Source organism: Protopterus annectens, chromosome 6.part0, assembly GCF_019279795.1.
Source record: "Protopterus annectens isolate FY-2018-M chromosome 6.part0, PAN1.0, whole genome shotgun sequence".
NCBI lineage: Eukaryota > Metazoa > Chordata > Ceratodontiformes > Protopteridae > Protopterus > Protopterus annectens.
In genome coordinates, this window is record NC_056737.1 from 1,773,083,129 (window position 1) to 1,773,103,560 (window position 20,432).

The window sequence follows — 20,432 nt, forward strand, 5'->3', positions numbered from 1 at the left end:
ACCTCCCTGGGGTATACTATCAACGAAAAGAAGTCCAAACTAGTATCCACACAAAAAAATATATTCCTGGGAGCAAGCCTGGACACAGCATCCCAGATGGCATTCCTTACACCAGAAAAACAAACCTACCTGACAGCCTGCTTCTCTCAACTAGCCACCAGACCCCAATTATCTGCAAGGAAAGTCCTGCAAGCTCTGGGGTTTATGGTTTCTTGCATTCTACTCATTCCATATGCCGGACTGCATATGAGGAAACTACAATGGTACCTAAAAAGCCTTTGCTGTCAGCACTCCCAAGACCTGGAAACTCTTATACCAGTGATACCTTGTTTAACGAAAAATTTTCGTTGGTGGGCAGCAGCATGCTGCCACAACAAGGGACTTCTCATTTCACAACCCCAAGCTACCCAGACCCTCACCACAGACACATCAGACTATGGCTGGGGTGCACACCTGGACGACAGATTCATTCAGGGCCAATGGAGCCCAAATCATATACATCTGCACATCAACCAAAAAGAGATGTTAGCTGTTCAGCATGCTCTGACAGCCTTCAGACCACTACTCTCCCCAGGGCCTCTACTGATCAAAACAGACAACACCACTGTGATGTGGTATATCAACAAGCACTGAGGGACTCACTCGTACCCTCTGTGCAGGCTCGCCATGACCCTTTGGCACACTGCCTCAGTCATGCAACTACACCTGTTAGCACAATTCCTGCCAGGCTCTCTAAACTCTCTGGCAGGCAAGTTAAGCAGAAATCTTCTGGACCCATACTAGTGGCAGCTAGACCAAAGAACCTTCACCCATGTAACCCAGAAATGCGGCACCCGGTAGGTCAACCTCTATGCCTCCCACTCCAACCATCAGCTCAGCAAATTCTGCACTAGGAAACCTCACAGCAAGGCCTGGAAGGTGGATGCTCTATCCTTCCAGTGGGTCAACCTCTCAGTCTATGGATTTCCCCCTCTACCGCTCATTTCAAGGGTACTGCTCAAAATAAGGGAGGAAAAACCAAGGACAGTCCTGATTGCCCCAGACTGGCCATGCCAGCACTGGTACCCATTGCTGCGCAACCTGTCACCCCTGCCACCATGGCATTTCCCTCAGATCCCAACACTCCTGACCCAGAGGAATGGAGAATGCATGCATCCCCAATTGCAGACCATCAACCTGGCAGCCTGGCTTATTCCCTGACCACTTCACAAGCTGCTAATCTAAGAAAACAAGTTCTAGATGTGATACATGAGGCCAGACGCCCTAGCACTAGAAAGTCTTATGCTGACAAGTGGAAAAAGTTTTGCACCTGGATCCAGGCTAAGGGAGCTGGAATGGCACAGCCCACCCTACCTCACATCCTGGACTACCTGGCTGACCTAACTACACAGGGGTCTGTCCTTCTCTTCTATTAAAATTCATGCCTCTGCCATCTCTGCTCATTTCAGCACAGAGCCACCTCTTTTCTCCCACCCTCTCATCAGACAGTTCCTAAGAGGGGCTAACAACTTGAGGCCACCCAGAAGAGCACCTACCCCAGCTTGGGACCTAAACTTTATGTTGGAAAAGATCACCCTGCCCCCCCCTTTGAACCAGCAGCTTCAGAAGAGTTAAAGTTTCTCTTTTGGAAGATAGCCTTGCTTCTGACCATCACTTCAGCTAGAAGAGTATCCGAGCTACAAGCACTTATGGCTGTTGAGCCCTTCATCATTTTACATGCTGACAGGGTCTCCCTCAGGACTAACCCATCCTTCATGCCAAAACTGGTGTCCAGTGTGGCTCTCAACCAATCCATTCATTTCCCACCTTTTTCCCAAACCCACAAAACAAGGGGAAAAGGATTCTGCACTCTCTAAATGTGTACAGACCTCTCAGATTCTACTTAGGACTAAATCATTTAGAAAGACTGATCAATTGTTAGTCAGCCTTGCTGCAGGAGCAGAGGGCAAGGCCATATCCAAACAAACCATTTCCAAATGGATAGCACGCTGCATCCATTTTTGCTACAAGCAGCACGGGAAACCTCCCCTCAAGGGAGTCAGGGCACATTCTACCAGAGCAACCTCCACCTCTGCAGCTTTCCTCAGAGGGGTCCCCATCAGGGACATCCAGGAGGCTGCAACATGGATATCTGTTCATACCTTCACCAAGCATTACCACCTGCCTACCTTCTTCAAATCCAGGGCAGGCTTTGCCATCTTGCAGGGCAACCTAGCCAGCCCGCAGTCTTCCTGACTGCCTCCACCCTTTTCTTCAGCTTTGGGAATCAACCCAAATGTGATGACTGCAACAGTGAAACACGAAGAACATAGTACAGTTGTGTACACTTACCATAAATGTAGGTGTTCGAGTGTATTCACTGTTGCAGTCCTGGTTTCCCTCCCTCCATCCCCCTTGTCTCTCAGTTTCTCACTCTCTCTCTTTACAAGGAATTTTTCATATTTAGTTTCTACTGGTGGTGTTCTTCCACCATAACCTAGCTCCCTCTTGGGGGCTCTTGATAGGGCAAGAAAAACTGATGTAATGGCATCGCCTGCCTTATTTTATACCACTGACGACCTGACGTCAGTCCTGGAGCGACAGCAACCGACGCAGAAATACTAAGCCTCTGGTATTCGGGCTGACTGAGGGCTACCCTGGCAGGGATAACCCAAATGGGATGACGGCAACAGTGAATACACTCTAACATCTACATTTATGGTAAGTGTACACAACTGTACTTTCTCAAAGATGTTAGGTGCTTTTTACATTTTCTCTGTCCAGCTTGCATTTTCAATTTTCTGCTTTACCTTTCGGCTTTTCTACAGCTCCAGTGATTTTGAAAATGCCCCACTCCTGTAATAGCCCATTATAGGCTGCAGAGTATTCATATATTTCATATTTAGATATTTGTCTTATTTTTGCAGATTATTTTACAGGTTGTCAAGAATCTCTAGCTTGGGTAAAAGAACCTTTTTCTTAGTCTGGGATTTCAGGTAAACATACAGAAATCTCTCTCATTCTACCTCACAGTGTAGAATTTCTGGTATAGCTTTGAGATGCATCCTCTTGATGGCCTTTCTTCCTAAAGACCAAGCAGAATTTTGCAAGGAACAATTTCTGATGTTCTTCAATCAGTCTCTGATGTTTGCCAGGGAACATCTCAGGATTCTAGATTTCATGACTTCCACCATTCTCATCCCTCCTTTGGCCAGACTTCACATGAGGCAAATTCAGTAGGTCTCCATATTAGTGTGAGCCCAATACCAGCGCCTCCTATCTTTTCGGATTCCAATACTGGGCTTTGTAAAAGAGTGCAACTCTGGTGGGTAGATCAGGGGTGTCAACCCAGATCTTCTCCTTTGCCTTCTTGTACCTACTCCGTGTGTAACCACAGATGCCTTGGACTTTGGTTGGTGAGCTTTATACAAGGGGGTGGAATTTAATTCACTGTGGAGCAAGGGAGACAGACTGAAAAACATAAATGTAAAGCAAGTGATGGTTCTAATAAATGTTCTAAAAAATCTCTAAATCATCTTTGGGTTATAAGCCTTCTATTAATAATCACAGGCAATGGCACAGTGATGTGGTTCATAAACAAACGAGGAGGAACCAGATACTGCCCCTTTGCAGACTAGCTATGGTAGGCACAGTCTATACCAACTGGCTGCTTACATTCTGTCAGAGCAGAATATTGTTGCAGGCAAGCTTTTCAGGACAAAGACAGACTATTATGATTTGAAGTTGAACACAGGGATCTTCCAACAGTCAATCCATGTGTTGTGAATTCCTCAAATAGGTCTGCTTGCATCCATTCGCAATGAACAGATAAATAAATTCTGTTCCAGAACTCCTCGCTTAAGGGCCTGGAAGACAGATGCCTTACATTCACATGGACAAGAATGTTTCTGTATGCCTTTCCACCCTTTCCTCAGATAGCCATAGATGTCCTTCCATCTCACTGTTGCAGTATTCCTTACCAAAGGGATCTCCTGCCAAGGTTAGTCCAATGTCCAGCCAATGTACCAAAACCTTTTGTACTTTCAGGCATTGTACATGACACGTATGCTCCCTGCACAAGGTGTAAGGCATAAAGGTGATGTATGGATTCACACACACAAACTTCTTTGCCACCAGTGTGAACACGATACATTGGTCTGAACGTCCTTCTGTTGTGCTGGTTACCAAGCCATGTTTTCAGATAAGGGATTCATTTTAGATTTCTTCTCTTCTGTTTTTTGTGGTTATTGTGTTCAAGTTATCCAGAAAGGGAAAATGTCAGTGGGGGAAGCAGATTACCCATAAAGACCATCATGGCCAGTACCTCTTCTGTTTGAGTGCACTCCACAATCATATACAGTGCTCTGTCTGCCAGTCATTTGTGCTTCAGACCCTTTGTAGTTGTCCTTCCTCCTTGTCCATATACCTGCAGAACCAACATGTTAAGTCATTGGTTCAAGACACTGTGGCGGAATCCTCCTGTCCCAAAGGCCAGACGTCTGCCAGGAAGGAAGCCAAAAAAGTTTGTTCTGATCCGGTTGCTGTCCAGCCACCTCTGAAGCCTCTCAAGACTGGTGAAAGCCTGGTGGACTGTTCGGTAGTTGCTTCGGCTTCCTCTGCCATGACCATTTCAGAGACTAACGTAGATCAGGCTTCTCACACATCCTGTCTGGCTTTTCAAGCATCTATACTTGATATTGAGGGAAAACCTTGGCTGATTTTATATCTGAAGGATCGAGGGGAATTCCTCAGATCTTGGTTAGGGTGGAGATTCTGACAACCATTATTGAGTCACGACAGTGGTCTGACCCTCTGAGTGTGTTTGGAACAAGCATCCTGCTGCAAAAGATACAAAAAATATTCCCCCTGTTGTTAAGAATCCCCAGCATTAGTGGCAGGATTTCACTCTTGAGTTTATTTAATGTTTTCATGGCCTTGAAACCTCCTCAAGGGGCCTCTGTTCCTGCTTCTCCTTGGTCTTCCACTCCACTCAAGAGACCTAGGTAATTGGATTCTTTGGATGAGGGCCTGGACTCGGGGGGGATCTTTTGCTTACTCTTCCCAAATCCTTTCTTCCGACTACGATTCAGAGGAGGAATACTCCACAAGTCCAAAATCCCCCTCAGGAGGAGCTCTCCTTTTGAGATAACATTGCCCGAATGGTGGATTATTTTAAGTGGGATTGTTCTCAAGCCTCTGAAAGTCAGTAAAGATATTATGAGCTTCTGTAGATGGAGTCTCCCAAGCCTTCTGCCGATCCTCTTGTTCTAGCTACCCTTCTGGATACTTTTGCTGCAGCATATGTAGCCCCTGACTCTCAGCCCCCTGCACCTTAAGAGGTCAGATAAATCTTATAAAGTGCCTGAGGAGTGCAAATTTCTTTATAAATGCCCTTATGTCAGTCTCCTCTGACAAACCATCCAAGTTATTGCCATCTACTAAGCTGTTGCCTTCTGATAAGTATAGTAGTGCTTTGGAAAGGCTGGGCAAGAAAGTTTACACTGCTGACACTTTATCCTTTAGGGCCATCTGCTACCATGCTCGAATGACCAGGTATATCTTGGCTTTCCTTTCACAGGTTTCTAAGGTGGTTTCTGAGCTTCTAGACTCTGAGGGGAAGGCTTCGCCGCTTTCTCTGCTGGGCTATACTTCTCAAGTTGCATACCATTTAATCAAATGCAGCTATGATGCCTCTTCCAAGGCTGCTGCCTTTGGTTCATTTACATGGAGTTATTCTTGACTTTGTTTTCAGCCTTTGCCTAATGACCTTAAAGCCAAACATTTAGATGTTCTTTTGAGTAACATCTTTGTGGATCTACTGCTACTGAACTTTGTCTCTCCAGGTCAGTTTCAAAGCCTTACAGGAGCTCAAACATGTTTTTGTTCTCCTATTCCCAAATTTCAGATTATCCCTCTAAGTCTGCGTTTGTTCATAGGCAATCTCACCCTCCTCCTAAGGGCAAGAAGGGTTCTAGGCATGTGCCTCCTGCCACCCAGAAACCCACTTTCCAGAACAGTCCAGGTTCTGTTTCACAGTTTGCTTCCTCCTTCCCTTACCCAGGTTTCCTTGTCCATCTGTCCTTGTCTCTCCCAAATCACTTCAGACTCTTGGTTTCTGTCCATTATCCATCAGGGATGTTTCATGGTTTGGAAGTCCCTTCCTCCCTTTTCAGGCATTCCTCAGCAGTCTGTGGAATGGCTTTCACATTTCCCTGAGGTACTTCCCTCTCTCTTAGCTCAGGGCTCCATTCCAAGTCATGCCTTCTGCCCAAGTAGGGAAGGGGTTTTATTCCAGCATGCTTTTGGTCCCATGAAAGGAGAGCACATGGCGACCGGATCTTTCCAGGCTGAACACCTTCCTCAAGATTCCTTCCTTTTGTAAATTATCTCTGCAGACATTATTTCCTCTTCTACTCCAGGCCTTTTTAGTGTCTCTGGATCTCAAGGATGCATACCTTCCCATCAATCTCCTTTTCAGGAAATTTTTACATTTCTCTGTCTCCTCCTTGCATTTTCAGTTCTCTGCTTTGCCCTTTGGTCTCTCTACTACCCCAAAGGTATTCACCAAATGCCTTGCTCCTGTCATTGCTTTTTGCAGGGTTCGAGAAATTTAGATCTTTCCCTGTCTAGACTGTGTGCTTATTCATGGTCCTTCCCCCAGCTGTCTGCTTCATTATCTCAAGTTTACTACTTCCTGTTACAGAATCTAGGGTTCACCATAAACTTCAAGAAATCAGTTCTGATTCCTTCCCAGGATCATATTTTCTTTGGCTGCAAACTTCAGACAATTCCCATACTGGCATGTCTGCCAGCCCTCAAGGCCCCATCTGTAATTGACTTTTCTTATCCCTTCTTCCTCTGGCATCTGTCACTGCCAGGGAATTTCTCAGGGTTCTCTGGTTCATGGCTTCTGCCATTCCCATGCTCTCTCTCCTGAAGCTGCATATGAGAAACTTTAGTAGTACATCAAGTCAGTGTTACTTCAACACTGCCACCTTCTGAACTTCCCAGTACCTTTCCTTCCCTGTCTCAAGGTTGAGCTTCAGTGGTGGGTTCATCAGGTTTCACTCAACCCGAGGTCTTCCTTTTCAAGCTCCATTTCCAACTCAGGAGCTCTTTACAGATGCCCCAGACAGGGGTGGGGTGCTGCCTTTGGCCTCCTCAAAGTTCAGGGTCTCTGGCCGCCATCAGAAATTGGATCACATCATTGTAAAGGAGATGAGGGCTTTGCTTCTTGGCACATCAGGCTTTTCATCCCCTCTTTCATCCTGGGCCCTTCAAAGTTTTCACAGACAATATCACAGTGATGTGGTATGTCGATAAGGAAGGGTCACAATGTCATATCTTCTTTGCTGACTAGGTCTTCAGGTCTGAGATCTACCTGTCCAATATCAAGTGACTCTTCAGGCACTTTATATTCCCTCGGAACATAATCTAGTGACAGACTCCTTGAGCAGGTCCAGCACACAAGCTCTCAAATGGATGCTTCACAGAGATGTGCTCCTGAAAATTGTCCATCGGTAGGGTAATCCTCAAGAAGATTTTTTTGCCTCCAGTCTGAACAGAGAACTTCCTCTATTTTCTTCCAGAGTCCCAAGTCCTCTGACTTGGAAAGTGGACACCCTGTCTTTTCCTTGTAAGATTTTCTGTACGTTTTCCCTCTCCTTCCTCTGTTACCACGAGTCTTGCTCAGGATTAGCCAAGACTCTCCCAAAAGTCAGTCTTGCTAGACTCCCTTTTGGCCCAGACAGCATTGGTTTCCCTTTCTTTGCCCCTAGCCAAGTGAAAATCACCACAAGTTACCTCACTGGGTGAATCTTCTCATGCAAAACAAGGGCTCTCTTATCCATCTTCAGTTGTCTGCTCTTCAGCCAACACTGTGGGTGCTAGGGCTTTGACCCCTTTTGGAAACCTCTTTTCTGAGGATGTGCTTCTGGTTCTGCAGGAGGCCAGGAAACTCAGTACCAGGCAGTCATACATGTCCAAGTGGAAGAGATTTTTTTTTCTGTCTGGTGCCTCACTTGCAATCAGGATCCCCTATCTGTGGAGGTTCGTCTGGTTCTCTCTTATTTATGTGATCTGCTCCATGTTTGGCATATTCTTCATTTAAAGCTCACCTGTCAGCAATTCTGCTCGTCTGCCCCTGACTCCTCCTCTGCCTGTAGATTTGAGGTCAAGCAATTTCTTAGACATCCTTCATATCAGGCCTCCCAGGAGCCTATTCCTCCTTCCTGGGGCCTCAATTTTATACTTAAAAAATTGACTCCAGTTTGCCTGCGTCTTCAGCTTCCTTACAACTTTGTACTTGGTAGAATTTTCTTCTTTTGGCTCTCAGTTCAGCCAGGAGAGTCTCTGAACATCAGACTCTCATGACTATTCCTGTCTTAGTTTTCACAAAAACTGTCTCTCTTCATACTAATCCTTCTTTTATGTCCAAGGTGGTCAATGAGTTTGTTCCTTAATGAGTCTGTTCATCTTTCTTTCTTTTTTCCTTCTCCACAGTCTGCCAGTGAGAAGGTTCTTCACACCTTGGTTATGCATAGACAGCTCAGATTGTGTTTGGATAAAACTAAAGTTATTCACAAATCTGAGCAACATTTTGATGTTCTTCATCTCACATTGCTGCAGTCCTTACATATGGGTAGTCCGCTGTCCTCGGTCGGCCCGAATACCAAAGTATTAGGCTGACGTCGGTCAAGGCGCTTAAAACTGACATCAGAACGTCAGGGTACAAAAGCGCATGACCGACGTCATTTCCTCAGTCTTTTTTGCCACATGGTCCGATGCAGAAGCAGCGTTGCAAGTGCCGTTCGGCGTTCTGAAATTTTTCGAATTTGGAGTTTCAGACCGAATCCAAGTTGGCTAAGTACCCCGTTGGGGAATATTTTGGTTTTTCTTGCCTCAGTGTTTTACGGATGTCAGAAAAAGTGAATAACTGTATTTCTTGTGGAAACAGATACCGCATAGGGATTATCATTCTTTGTGTATTCCTTGTTTGGGGCCTGAGCACGGCGTTGTTGGGTGTCGCTTTTGTGCTAGGTTCAATAAGCACTATTAGCGAAGGTTAGATTGTGCTAGGCTGGTCTTTGGGAAGCGGTGCAATTATAATATGCCGTCGGATTCTCCGGCGCCGCTTCTCTGAAGCGCAAAGACAAAGCAGTTAAACCCAGGCAAGATGAGTCGTCCGTTCGGACGCCGGTTCTTTAGAGGCTTCAGTGGAACCGGTGGTTCCGGCGGAGACTTCTCTGGAGTCTCAGGGGAGACTTTGATTTTGCAGGAGGTGGTCTCTCAGGAGGCAGGTCAGGCTGAAGGGCTTCTCAAGTTACTGTACTCCCTCCCTTCCTAGGGTGGTTAGGCCTTCTCCTTCTGTTTCCAAGGCTTCTCCCAGAGGCAGGCCAGTTTAGCTTCTGTTGGTGTCACTCCTAGTTCAGCAGGGTCTGTGCCTAAGAAGCACATGCTTAAAATGGCAGAAGATTTGATTACTCTCATTAGAGGTTCTTTGCCCCTCCTGATAAGAGGCCTAGGGTGGAGCCAGAGTTGGGAAGTTTTGAGCAGGCTTGGATGTTTCAGAGTCTTCAGCTGAAGACTTGCAGGAGTACTCTCCTTATTCTGATTCTGATGCAGATGATTCCACTCCTTCTGCTTCTCCTCCAGAGGATTTTTCTTTTCAGAGACACTTCATTCTATGAGGGAACATTTTAAGTGGGAAGGTCAGGACTTCTCTGATTCTAGGAAAAGGCTTAGGGAATTTTTGCTGTTACCCCAGCATAGGCCCTTGGCTATACCCCCTGTTCTGGATGTTGTGGAAGATGTGTTTACAGAGGCTTCACTTAATCCTGATTCTCTGCCTCCTGCTCCTGTTAAACCGGATAGGTATTACAGGGTGCCTGAGGCTCATAAATATCTTTATAAGTGTCCTAGGGCGGACCCAGAAACTATTAGTCAGGGACCTAAGGGTGTCAAGGCCTCTGTTGTAAAAAATCCGGTTCCTCTTGATAAAGAAGCCAGAGCTTTGGATAGATGGGGAAAGAAGGTCTATACATCTTCTACCTTAGCTATGAGGGCTTTGAATTGCCAGTTTCATATGTTGAAATATCAAAACTTTCTTCTTTCTCAATTGAAGTCTAAGGTGGATGCTCTGGCGGAAGGCATTGAGTGTAAAGAATTACAAGATTTGGTGCATGTCTCTGAACAGGTGGGTAAGCATTCGTTACAGTGTGGTTTTGATGCTGTGCAGGCCTCGTCTAGGGTGGCTGCCACTGGCTCAGTTCTTCGCAGGCACGCCTGGCTGAAGGATCAGAATTTATCTGACCATGTTAAGACAAGGATTTTGGATGCTCCTTTGCAGTCTGATGTGTTGTTTGGTTCACCTGTGGAGTCAGTCTTGAAGAAAATGGAAGACAAGGCTAAGTCTATGCAGGCTGTTAAAGATTTTTTGCAAGTCCAGCCTCCGAAGTTTAGTAGGAATTGGCCTGCTAAGGGGTGGACGTATCCTTCTTATGATTCTCAGTCTAGGGATAGATCTAGACGTGGTAGGGGCAGAGCTCAGAGTTCTTTCAGGCCTAGAACAGGGAGTTCACCTGCACAATCTTGGTGAGGGCAGGGCCAGTCCTTTCGTAAACAGGCCCAATGACCTACTTTTTCAGCTGCCAGATCCTTCTTGCCTGGCAGCACCTTTGGGAGGAAGGTTAGCACTTTTCAAGGAAAATTGGATGTTGATTACCCAAGACAAATGGATGGGTATTGGATATCATACACCAGGGTTACAAGTTTTATTTCCATACCTTGCCTCCTTTCAAAGGCATGCCGGACGTTCCTCCTCAGCAAAGACTAGAGGCTCACAAACAAATTTCTCTACTACTTCAAATAGGGGCCATACAACCGGTCCCTCTGCCAGAGGTGGGCCTAGGATTTTATTCTCGCCTGTTTCTAGTACCAAAGAAAGGAAACACGTGGAGACCAATTTTGGATTTATCTATCCTCAACACATATCTGGACATTCCCAAGTTCAAAATGTTGACGTTACAACAGCTTTTACCTCTGCTGGGCAAAGATCACTGGATGGTGACTCTGGATCTCAAGGAAGCTTACCTTCATGTTCCTATCAGGCCCAGTTGCAGGAAGTATTTGCGTTTTCGGGCTGGGACTTCACATTATCAGTTCTCTGCATTGCCCTTTGGCTTATCTACTGCGCCCAGAGTGTTCACGAAGGTTCTGGCTCCAGTGGTAGCTTTCTTCAGGCTAAGAGGAATACAAATCTATCCTTATTTGGACGATTGCCTGATTCTGGCCCAAGAAAAGGACTAACTTCTTCATCATTTACAGTATGTGATGGCAGTGTTAAGATGCCTGGGGTATTCTGTGAACGAAATAAAGTCCAGTCTAGTACCCTCTCAGGACATGTGCTTTCTGGGTGTCAGACTGAATACAGCATCCCAGATGGCCTTTTAGACCCCGGACAAACAAAAGAATCTTTCTCTTTACTTCCACCAATTGTCTCGTCAGTCCAGGCTGACTGCAAGGACAGTCCTTCAAGCCTTGGGGTTCATGGCATCTTGTATTCTGGTACTTCCCAATGCCAAACTGCATATGAGGAAGCTACAGTGGTATCTCAAGAATGTGTGGACACAGCACTGCCAAGATTTGGACACTGTCATTCAGATAATACCTTGCATTCAAAAGGAATTTTTGTGGTGGGCTCAGGAATGTCACCTAAACAAGGGACTCTCTGTGACCCGGCCAGAGGCGAGTCAGATTTTAACGACAGATGCCTCAGACAAAGCTTGGGGAGCTCATCTAAATGGAAAATGGGTACAAGACACGTGGCCTGCCAGACTTCAACATCTACATATCAACTTGAAGGAGATGTTAGCAGTCCAATTTGCACTGATAGCTTTCAAGGATTTACTTCTTCCAGGGCAGGTGTTGATTCAAACAGACAACACAACTGTCATGTGGTACATCAACAAGCAAGGGGGAATGCATTCTTATCCTCTATGCAGACAAGCAATGATTTTGTGGGAGACTGCTCTCAGTTTACAGCTAAATCTTCAGGCAAGGTTTCTGCCAGGAGCACAGAACTCCTTAGCAGATGTGTTGAGCAGACAAATTATGGATCCCCACGAGTGGAAATTGGATCCTCATGTATTTCAGAGATTGACAGTGTTATGGGGAACTCCAGACCTAGATCTGTTCACTTCTCCACTAAATTACCAGCTGCCAAACTCTTGCACAAAAGGTTTCATCCCACAGCTTGGAAAGTGGATGCTCTCTCATTCAATTGGAGCAATCTTCACGTGTATGCCTTTCCACCTCTGCCTCTCCTCCCAAAGGTACTGCTGAAGGTCAGACAGGACAAGCCAAACATGATTTTAATAGCTCCAGATTGGCCTCGACAGCACTGGTACCCATTACTGAGAAGTCTGGTACAGGAGCCTCCATAGCCTTTGCCTTCGATTCTTCACCTGCTGTCTCAGGAGAACAGTCATTTACTCAATGTCAAACTTCATTCTCTACATCTGACAGCCTGGCATATTCTGTTTTAAACCCTGGAGGGTTTCAGCTTCCACAACAAGTTTTGAATGTTATTTTGGAGGCCAGAAGGCCTAGTACAAGGAAAGTTTACGCAGATAATGGAGGAGATTTTTATTTTGGAGTACAGCAAAGGACTTTGATGTTTCTCAACCTAATTTAAGTGTTGCGCTTCAATACCTTACTGAGTTATTGGACAAAGGTTTGTCCTTCTCCTCTATAAAGGTTCATGCTGCAGCAATTTCTGCTCACTATGACTGTGATCCACCATTATTTTCTCAGCCTTTGTTTAAGCAATTCCTTAGAGGGGCAAAGAATATAAGACCCCCACGTAGAGCTCCTACTCCTGCTTGGGATCTCAATTTTGTGTTGGAGAAACTCACTCTACAACCTTTTGAGCCTGCAGCATCGGCAGAGTTGAAATATTTATCATGGAAGACTGCTTTTTTGTTGGCCATTACCTCTGCGAGAAGGGTTTCTGAATTACAGGCCCTTATGGCAGTTGAGCCTTTCTTAATTTTCCACAAGGATAGGGTGTCTTTGTGTACTAACCCTTCTTTTATGCCTAAAGTGGTTTCTAGTGTGGCTTTAAACCAAACTATTCATTTGCCTACTTTTTATGCAAACCCCCAAAATAAAGGAGAAAGGATTTTGCACACTTTGGATATACACAGACAGTTGCGATATTATTTGAGCAGAACTAAAGGGTTCAGGCAGTCTCGGCAGTTGTTTGTTTCTTTTGCTTTGGGTTCTCAGGGCAAACCTGTTTCAAAACAAACTATTTCTAAGTGGATTGGTTTTTGTATTGCTTTCTGTTATTCCCATCATGGTAAGGAGATTCCAGCTGGGATTAGGCCTCATTCCACTAGGGCTACTGCCACTTCTACAGCTTTTTTAAGGGGGGTGGCTACTAAAGATATTTTGGAAGCAGCTACTTGGAGTTCAGTGCATACTTTCTCTAAGCATTACCACCTTCAACTTTACTCTAAATCTAGGGCTGGATTTGCCACTGCAATTTTACAGGGCATTTTGGCAGCTCCTAATGCTTTATAGTTTTGCCATCCTCCCTTACCTCTGCTTTGGGATTCTACCCATATGTAAAGACTGCAGCAATGTGAGATGAAGAACATAGTACAGTTTTGTACCTACCATAAATGTAGATGTTCGAAGATCCACATTGCTGCAGTCCAATTTACCCTCCCTCCTTCCCCTCTGTTGTGGAAGGTGGTGGTGTGGTTTGTGTTGTACATATTGTATATATGGTTAGTGCACGGGTGGTTGGTTAGTTTTTGCTGGTTTTTGGCTGTGGCCTTTCTTGTTAGGGCCTTCTGACATCTGGGGCAAGAAAAGACTGAGGAAATGACGTTGGTCATGCGCTTTTGTACCCTGACGTTCTGATGTCAGTTTTAAGCGCCTTGACCAACGTCAGCCTAATACTTTGGTATTCGGGCCGACCGAGGACAGCGGACTACCCATATGTAAGGACTGCAGCAATGTGGATCTTCGAACATCTACATTTATGGTAGGTACAAAACTGTACTTTTCTTTTCATCCCAGGACTTCAGGTTCGGCTGTTTCTAAAAACAACCATCTCCTCCTGGATTTCTAAGGCCATTTCTTTTTAATATTCTGTCATCAATGTCTCATCTTTCAGAAGGATAGGTTAACTTTGAGAGCAAGTCCTCCTTTTATGCTTAAAATGATTCACAGTTTACCTTGAGCAAGGCTATACATCTCTCTGTTTCTATCCAGAACCAAAGAATAGGGCAGAAAAAATTGTTTGTACACACATTGAATATCCACAGGCAACTCAGTTACTACGTCAACGGGATAAAAACAGTTGATCAGGATTCCTGAAGATTTATTTCCTGTGAAGGTAAGGAACAGGACAATTGGTGTCAAAACAGGTTGTCACGTGCAACTGTTTTTTTCTTATCCTCACCATAAGACACTTTCAGGTATGGCCAAGGCCCATTCTGGTAAGGTTTTGTCTACTTCTCTGGCCTTCTTCCTCCTCCTCCCTTTTTTTCTAAGCTCTGGTGTTCAGTCCATAAAGCTTAAGCTACTGCAGCAGTGATCAAATGATAAAGAAAGTACAGTTGTGCAATTAAATTTACCATAACAGTAGATGTTTGAATAAACCACTATTGCAGTAGGAGTACCATTTCTCTTTCCCCCTTTTTATTGTTTTATTCAAGGGTGTGGATAATTTCCCTTTCATTTATTCCTAGCACATATTTACCTGGCAGAGCTCTAGCCTCCTTTAATCTGAGGCAGGAAAGCTCTGAAGGTTCGGCTCCCTAACCACTGATTACAGCTCTCCTTGAGCTGTTCAGTAATTAGGGCACATGGAAGGTGCCCTTAAGCTTTGAAAGCTGACCATTTGTCATGTCCTTGGCTGGATATAACTTGTGTAGCTTAGGCCACTGCAACAATGATCTTTTCAAACATTGACTGCTATGGTAAGTATTTAAGAAACCGGGTCAACCTTAATTCTTGGTCTAAATGAACTAGGTCTCCACTGTGTCTTTTCTAAATAGTGCAGGGATTATTCTTTCCAGAACTTTACCTGGTATATGTATAGTTATTGGTCTGAAATTTACAGAATTAATTTAGGCCCACCTTTGTAGATTGGCATTATGGTGGCCTTTTCCATATGTCAAGCATTTACAGAAGGTTTATTTACCAAAGTTAGTAATAGTTGCCCTTGATCTTACAGAATGTTGATTTTTAAGTGCATGCATGATCCTATCTTCAGTAGTTAAATAAAATACTGTATTGCGTTACTGTTTTAAACTGTATTACATCTTTTTGGTTGTTGAGAGCATATTGACTTGGGAGAGTTTTATTTTCATATTATGCATACTGAGTTGGGTGGAAAATAACTTGGTAGGAGTATCTGTTATTTCACAGTAGGTTGTATTAACTGTTTAAGATGCCTGTCTTGTGTTTGTTTCCAGTTTTGCTTAGATTATTAATTACTGTTTAAGATGCCTGTCTTGTGTTTGTTTCCAGTTTTGCTTAGATTATTAATGACAGAATGAGTAGTTGTCCTTTAGCGTGGTGTCTTGCTTGAATATGCTCTTAAATTGTTTAATCTGCTTTTTAATTTGGAATGCTTTTACAAACTTCCTGTGTATTGCGTATCTGTTTCTTGCTCATCGTGTCTTCCTTTTTTATAATTTACATGTTGGGTAGTTGTTTCAGGTTTATTGGTATTTTTGTTTCCTTATATAAAATTTTATACATGCACAAAATAAGATTTTTTCATCCAGTTTGTTTTATTCTTCATGGAATGTTTGTTTTGTAGTCATTTAATCTCAGTCTTTAAACAACTGTTCCATTTTGCTTCTGCTTACACATTATTTATAACCTTGTAACCTCTTTACAGAGTTCCAAAATGTCAGCTTTAGTCTCCCTAGCTCTGACTTTTTGAAATGTAATAGTGGTATGATGCGAGTCAGAAGTAAAATAGAGTAAGTGTAGGAATGTTGCATTATCTGAAAGGTTAGTTAGAATTAATTCTTAAATATTACTTTCCATAGATGGGATTCTAATATTTTGTTCCAGATCACTAGCATTAACACAATACGTAAGAATTCATATGTTCATCTGAAAGAAAAAAGTAAAAGGAACATGGATATGAAACATTTGAAACTCAGGGTGAGGTAGAGCATGCACTAGACATGTTGACATTTTGAAGCTTACTAATAAAGGTAGTATATGATCTCGGTCTCCTTTTTACCACATTAAGATTTTTTTATCTGCTTTGAAGCTGAAGTTTCTTATTTCCCCTTGAATTGTACAATATCTGTTTCTGTATTTTCTTGAGCAGGTTGCCAGTGGGATGGTATTGGTTATGGCGTTTTTCTTGATTACTTACACCTTCCATTCAACCTGGGTAACCAGTGAAGCTTATTCTTCTCCATCCATTGTCCTTTCTGCCCGTGGGGGAGATGGCAGTAGAATCATCTTTGATGATTTTCGAGAAGCTTATTACTGGCTACGACACAATACTCCAGAGGTGAGGAATTAGTGTTGTTATTTATTATTCTTTCACATGGTTGTTTGTTTTGAGAGTGGTAAGCAAAATTGCCATTCCTGTTTAAAAGTTGTGTGTAATTTCAGAGTGCAAAAGTCATGTCGTGGTGGGATTATGGCTATCAAATCACAGCAATGGCAAATCGAACAATTCTAGTTGACAATAATACGTGGAATAATACTCACATATCCCGTGTTGGACAGGTGAGTGTGTGCTGCCTAGTTACAAAACAGAAAAAAATGTTCATGTTTAGATGTTTCTGTTTTTATATATGTTTATGCATGTTTGTTTGTGTGTAAACACACACAGACACATATATGTATGCATAATGTATATAAAATATAAACGTGACAGCATATGGAACTGATTAGTCTACATTTTAATTGCATTTAACATTCTACCTCCCTTAGCTACTTTCCACTTTACTGTTCTCTTAAGTCATTTGAATACTTTTGTGGATTTTATGTTTATCACCTGTTCCAGCAGTCAGTGTCATTGATCTAGTTCTTTCTGAAGAAATTGCTTCAGAGATCCAGGAGAAGTTAATCCCTACAATATTGTGACTGTACTCCCTCCATTTTAGTCTTTCGTTCTGTTCAGGATAACCTGTTAACACCTTCATGACTTGATCTTATGCACTAGTATCATGCCATCCCCCTTACTACTTCTGGTCTCAGGTGAAAACACTCTGGCTTCTTTAGTCTCTAGTCATATCTCTTCTCCTCCAGTTCCAGGTTTATCTGGTAGTTTTCCTCTGTATTCCTTCAAGTAGTCTGAAATCCCTTTCCTTATGTGGGCTTGAGCACTGTAGAAAGTACTCAAGATTATGTCTAACCAGTGGCCTGTAGATTGGAAGCTTTACCTCTTTGCTTTTGTGCCTGCAAGGATGCAGTCAAAACATTCTTTTTACTGTTTTCAGTGCCCCTTTTCTCTGTTCCTTGTGGTCCAGTTCAGGTGTGGCTAACATCCTGAAATCCTTTTCCTGCTCTCTTGCCATCACTATCACCCCCTTCCCCAACCTGGTACTTTCACCAGAGCTGTTGTGGTTTAAACTGCTTACTTTGCATCTGTTTGCATTGAACCACTAGTACAACTTTTTTGCTAATTTGTTCAGCCTTTCTAAATTACTCCCTGAACTCCTCAGTGTTCCACTATTGCAGCTGTCTTTGTGTCTTTAGCAAAGGGATCAATTTCATTGTTTCTCCTTTCCTATATGTCAAGACAAAACACTGGACCCAGTACAGACTGCTCCACTAGCCATTATCCATCTCTCTTTCTCTTGCCATTCCGCTGTGCACCTATCCATTTCCATAGACTGTCTTACCCCCACCCCACTCCCTTTTCATTTTATTTTTCCTGTCACTCTCCTCCAGTGTCAGAGTGAGAGGCATTGGTGAAGGTCAGGTTGACAATATCTCCTGATACTTCACTGTCAAGTTCACTTTTAACCCTGTCATAAAACGGAGTCATATTTGATTGAAAGCTCTTTCTGTCCATAAACTCATTTTGGTTGTGTCCTGAAGGTCATTGTTCTCATGAAATGATGCCAATCTTCTGTTCAGGGATCTTTCCTTGACTTTCCCTTCCCAAACTGTTGCCACACAGAGCCATGGTTCCCTGAATTTTTCCTGCCACTTTCTGTTTTGGACAAGAGTATCAAACTTGCTGCTACTATTTCTCGTTTTACTTTTACAATAGCTAGTGATATGTTTAAAATAGCAGAAATGCAACAGCATTGCTACCAGGTAAATCCTGGTCAAAATAAAAAAAAAAAAATCACAGAAATATGAGCATAAATGACCAAGAACCACATGGAAAGACTTTTATTTGTCAAAAATATAAAAAGCTCACAAACTTAAAAGTACTTTTTACACTGTACTGTGCTTTAACAAGTAGAAGAACCACCACGAAGCTCAAGCATTTAAAGTTACTGTGTCATGTGAGATGTAGCAGTTCATTGTTTTAAAATTTAGATTTGAAAACTGGATCTAAACCACAATGTTCATTCAAGTCTAGTAACAAATATTTCATTTAATGTCACAGTCCTTTTATATTCATATAGCTGTGTGAAGTTTAGAATGTCACTACCTCAAACATCTGTATTTACTAACTGTAATATGCAAAATTTAAAACCATGAGCTTCATCATTTTCTGCAACATGTTTAATGCATTTTTAAAGTCATCATCTTTGTCATAAACATATTCAGCTGTGCTTTTCCCCAAATGTCTATTAGTTTTTCCCAACATACGTTACATACAACTAAATAAACCAAATTCTGTGTTGTGCAGTCTGTATAAACTAATCTGATAGCCCTCCTTTCTATACACTGGTACTCTACTGCCATATCTCTTTTCCGTGTCATTCCTGAACAGCCTGTATTCAGGCATCTCTTTGTTGCATCTGCTCTTTTCAGTGCCTCTGGCTTTTGCAATGCCAGTACACTTCTTCACTTCTTGCCTGCTTTCAGCTGTCTCATTTTGCTACCCAGACTCCTTGCATTGCAGAATAATGTTACCCAACCATACTCAAGTCACCTTTCTTTGTTCCTTTTCTGTATTCAGAATTTCTATTTTCTGCCTAAACGCCTGCCCCTGGGATCAGTCACCAAGTGTCAGAGACCTCTTTGATGTCATCCAGAGCCATAGCAGTGGTATGTTGCATGATTGTTAAAGTTAAATAAAATTAAATATGATGCAGTGCCAATGACACATGCTCCTAGGAAAGGACCAGTAATACAACTAATCAAGACTAAAGCAAATGAAAAGATAAGGTGTCATTTAAGAAGCATAGTTAGTGAGTAGTGTGGTTACTTTTGTAAACAATATTGATCCAGAAGGTCTGAATAAAGTGATTTAAATGAGAGAATACTATTATGTAATAGTGTACATCTCCCTGCACTGATTTCCCACCAAGCTACCATGTGTTGTACTTTACCTTCCCATGTATGTAGCACCCCATCCTTGACTTAGTTTATGATGCACTTTAGTACCTGTGTTTGCAAACTTGCAGGTGCAATTGTTTTATGTTTTAATTACCTTAGTATCTTTCATTATTTATTGGGTGTACATGTGTTAAGGGATAAATCCTTTTCATTCACTCTGTCCAGTCCGACCTGTCATTATCCTATTAGTGCATTATAGGAGGAAAAATTTTAGAGAGTTGAGCCTGGAGCACTAATGCTGCTGGGTTGGATCTGACAAGTGGCTCAAGGACTCGCATGCTGTCAGATAGACATGAATGAAAGGGTCTTGCATTATGGCAAGTACATGAACTGTGTTTTCAGATGTTCTTCATTCCACATTGCTGCAGTCCTAACTATTGGGTAGTCCGCTGTCCAGTCATGACCGACGCCATATCCTCAGTCTTTTTGCCTGCAGGTTGGCGTTCTGAAAGTTTCTGAAGCCAGAGTTTCAGACCGAATCAAAGTTGGCTAAGTAGAATATTTTGGTTTTCTTGCCTCAGTATTTAACCGGATGTCAGAAAAAGTGAATAACTGTATTTGGAAACAGATACCTCATAGGGATTACCATACTTTGTGTATACCTTGTTTATTGTGCTAGATTTAACAAACGCACTATTAAGAGAAGGTTAGACTGTGCCAGGTTAGTGTTTGGGAAGCGTTGTAATTATAAAATGCCGATAAAGCAGCAAAGGGAGGAACCGACAGTCCCAGCAGTGGAGCCGGAGGTTTTGCCAGGTGTCTCTTTGGAGTCTCAGGAGAGACTTTACTGTTACAGGATGTATCCTCTCAGGAAGTAGGCCAGGCTGAGGGGCTTCTCAGGTGGCTGTTCTTCCTCTCTTCCTAAGGTGGTTAGAGCCTCCCTTCAGTTTCCAAGGCTTCCTTGGGGCAGGCCAAGTTTAGCTTCTGTGGGGTTTCTC

The 20,432-nt window shown here is 43.1% G+C and overlaps 1 protein-coding gene across 1 annotated transcript in view; it reads left to right on the forward strand.

Moving 5' to 3' along the window:
- STT3A (STT3 oligosaccharyltransferase complex catalytic subunit A) overlaps positions 1-20,432 on the forward strand; it is a 696,810-nt gene that overhangs the window by 514,127 nt on the left and 162,251 nt on the right. The window contains exons 13-14 of the mRNA XM_044075147.1: positions 16,346-16,534; positions 16,639-16,755. Coding sequence (XP_043931082.1) covers positions 16,346-16,534; positions 16,639-16,755 — 306 coding nt within the window. The remainder of the gene's footprint in view (positions 1-16,345; positions 16,535-16,638; positions 16,756-20,432) is intronic.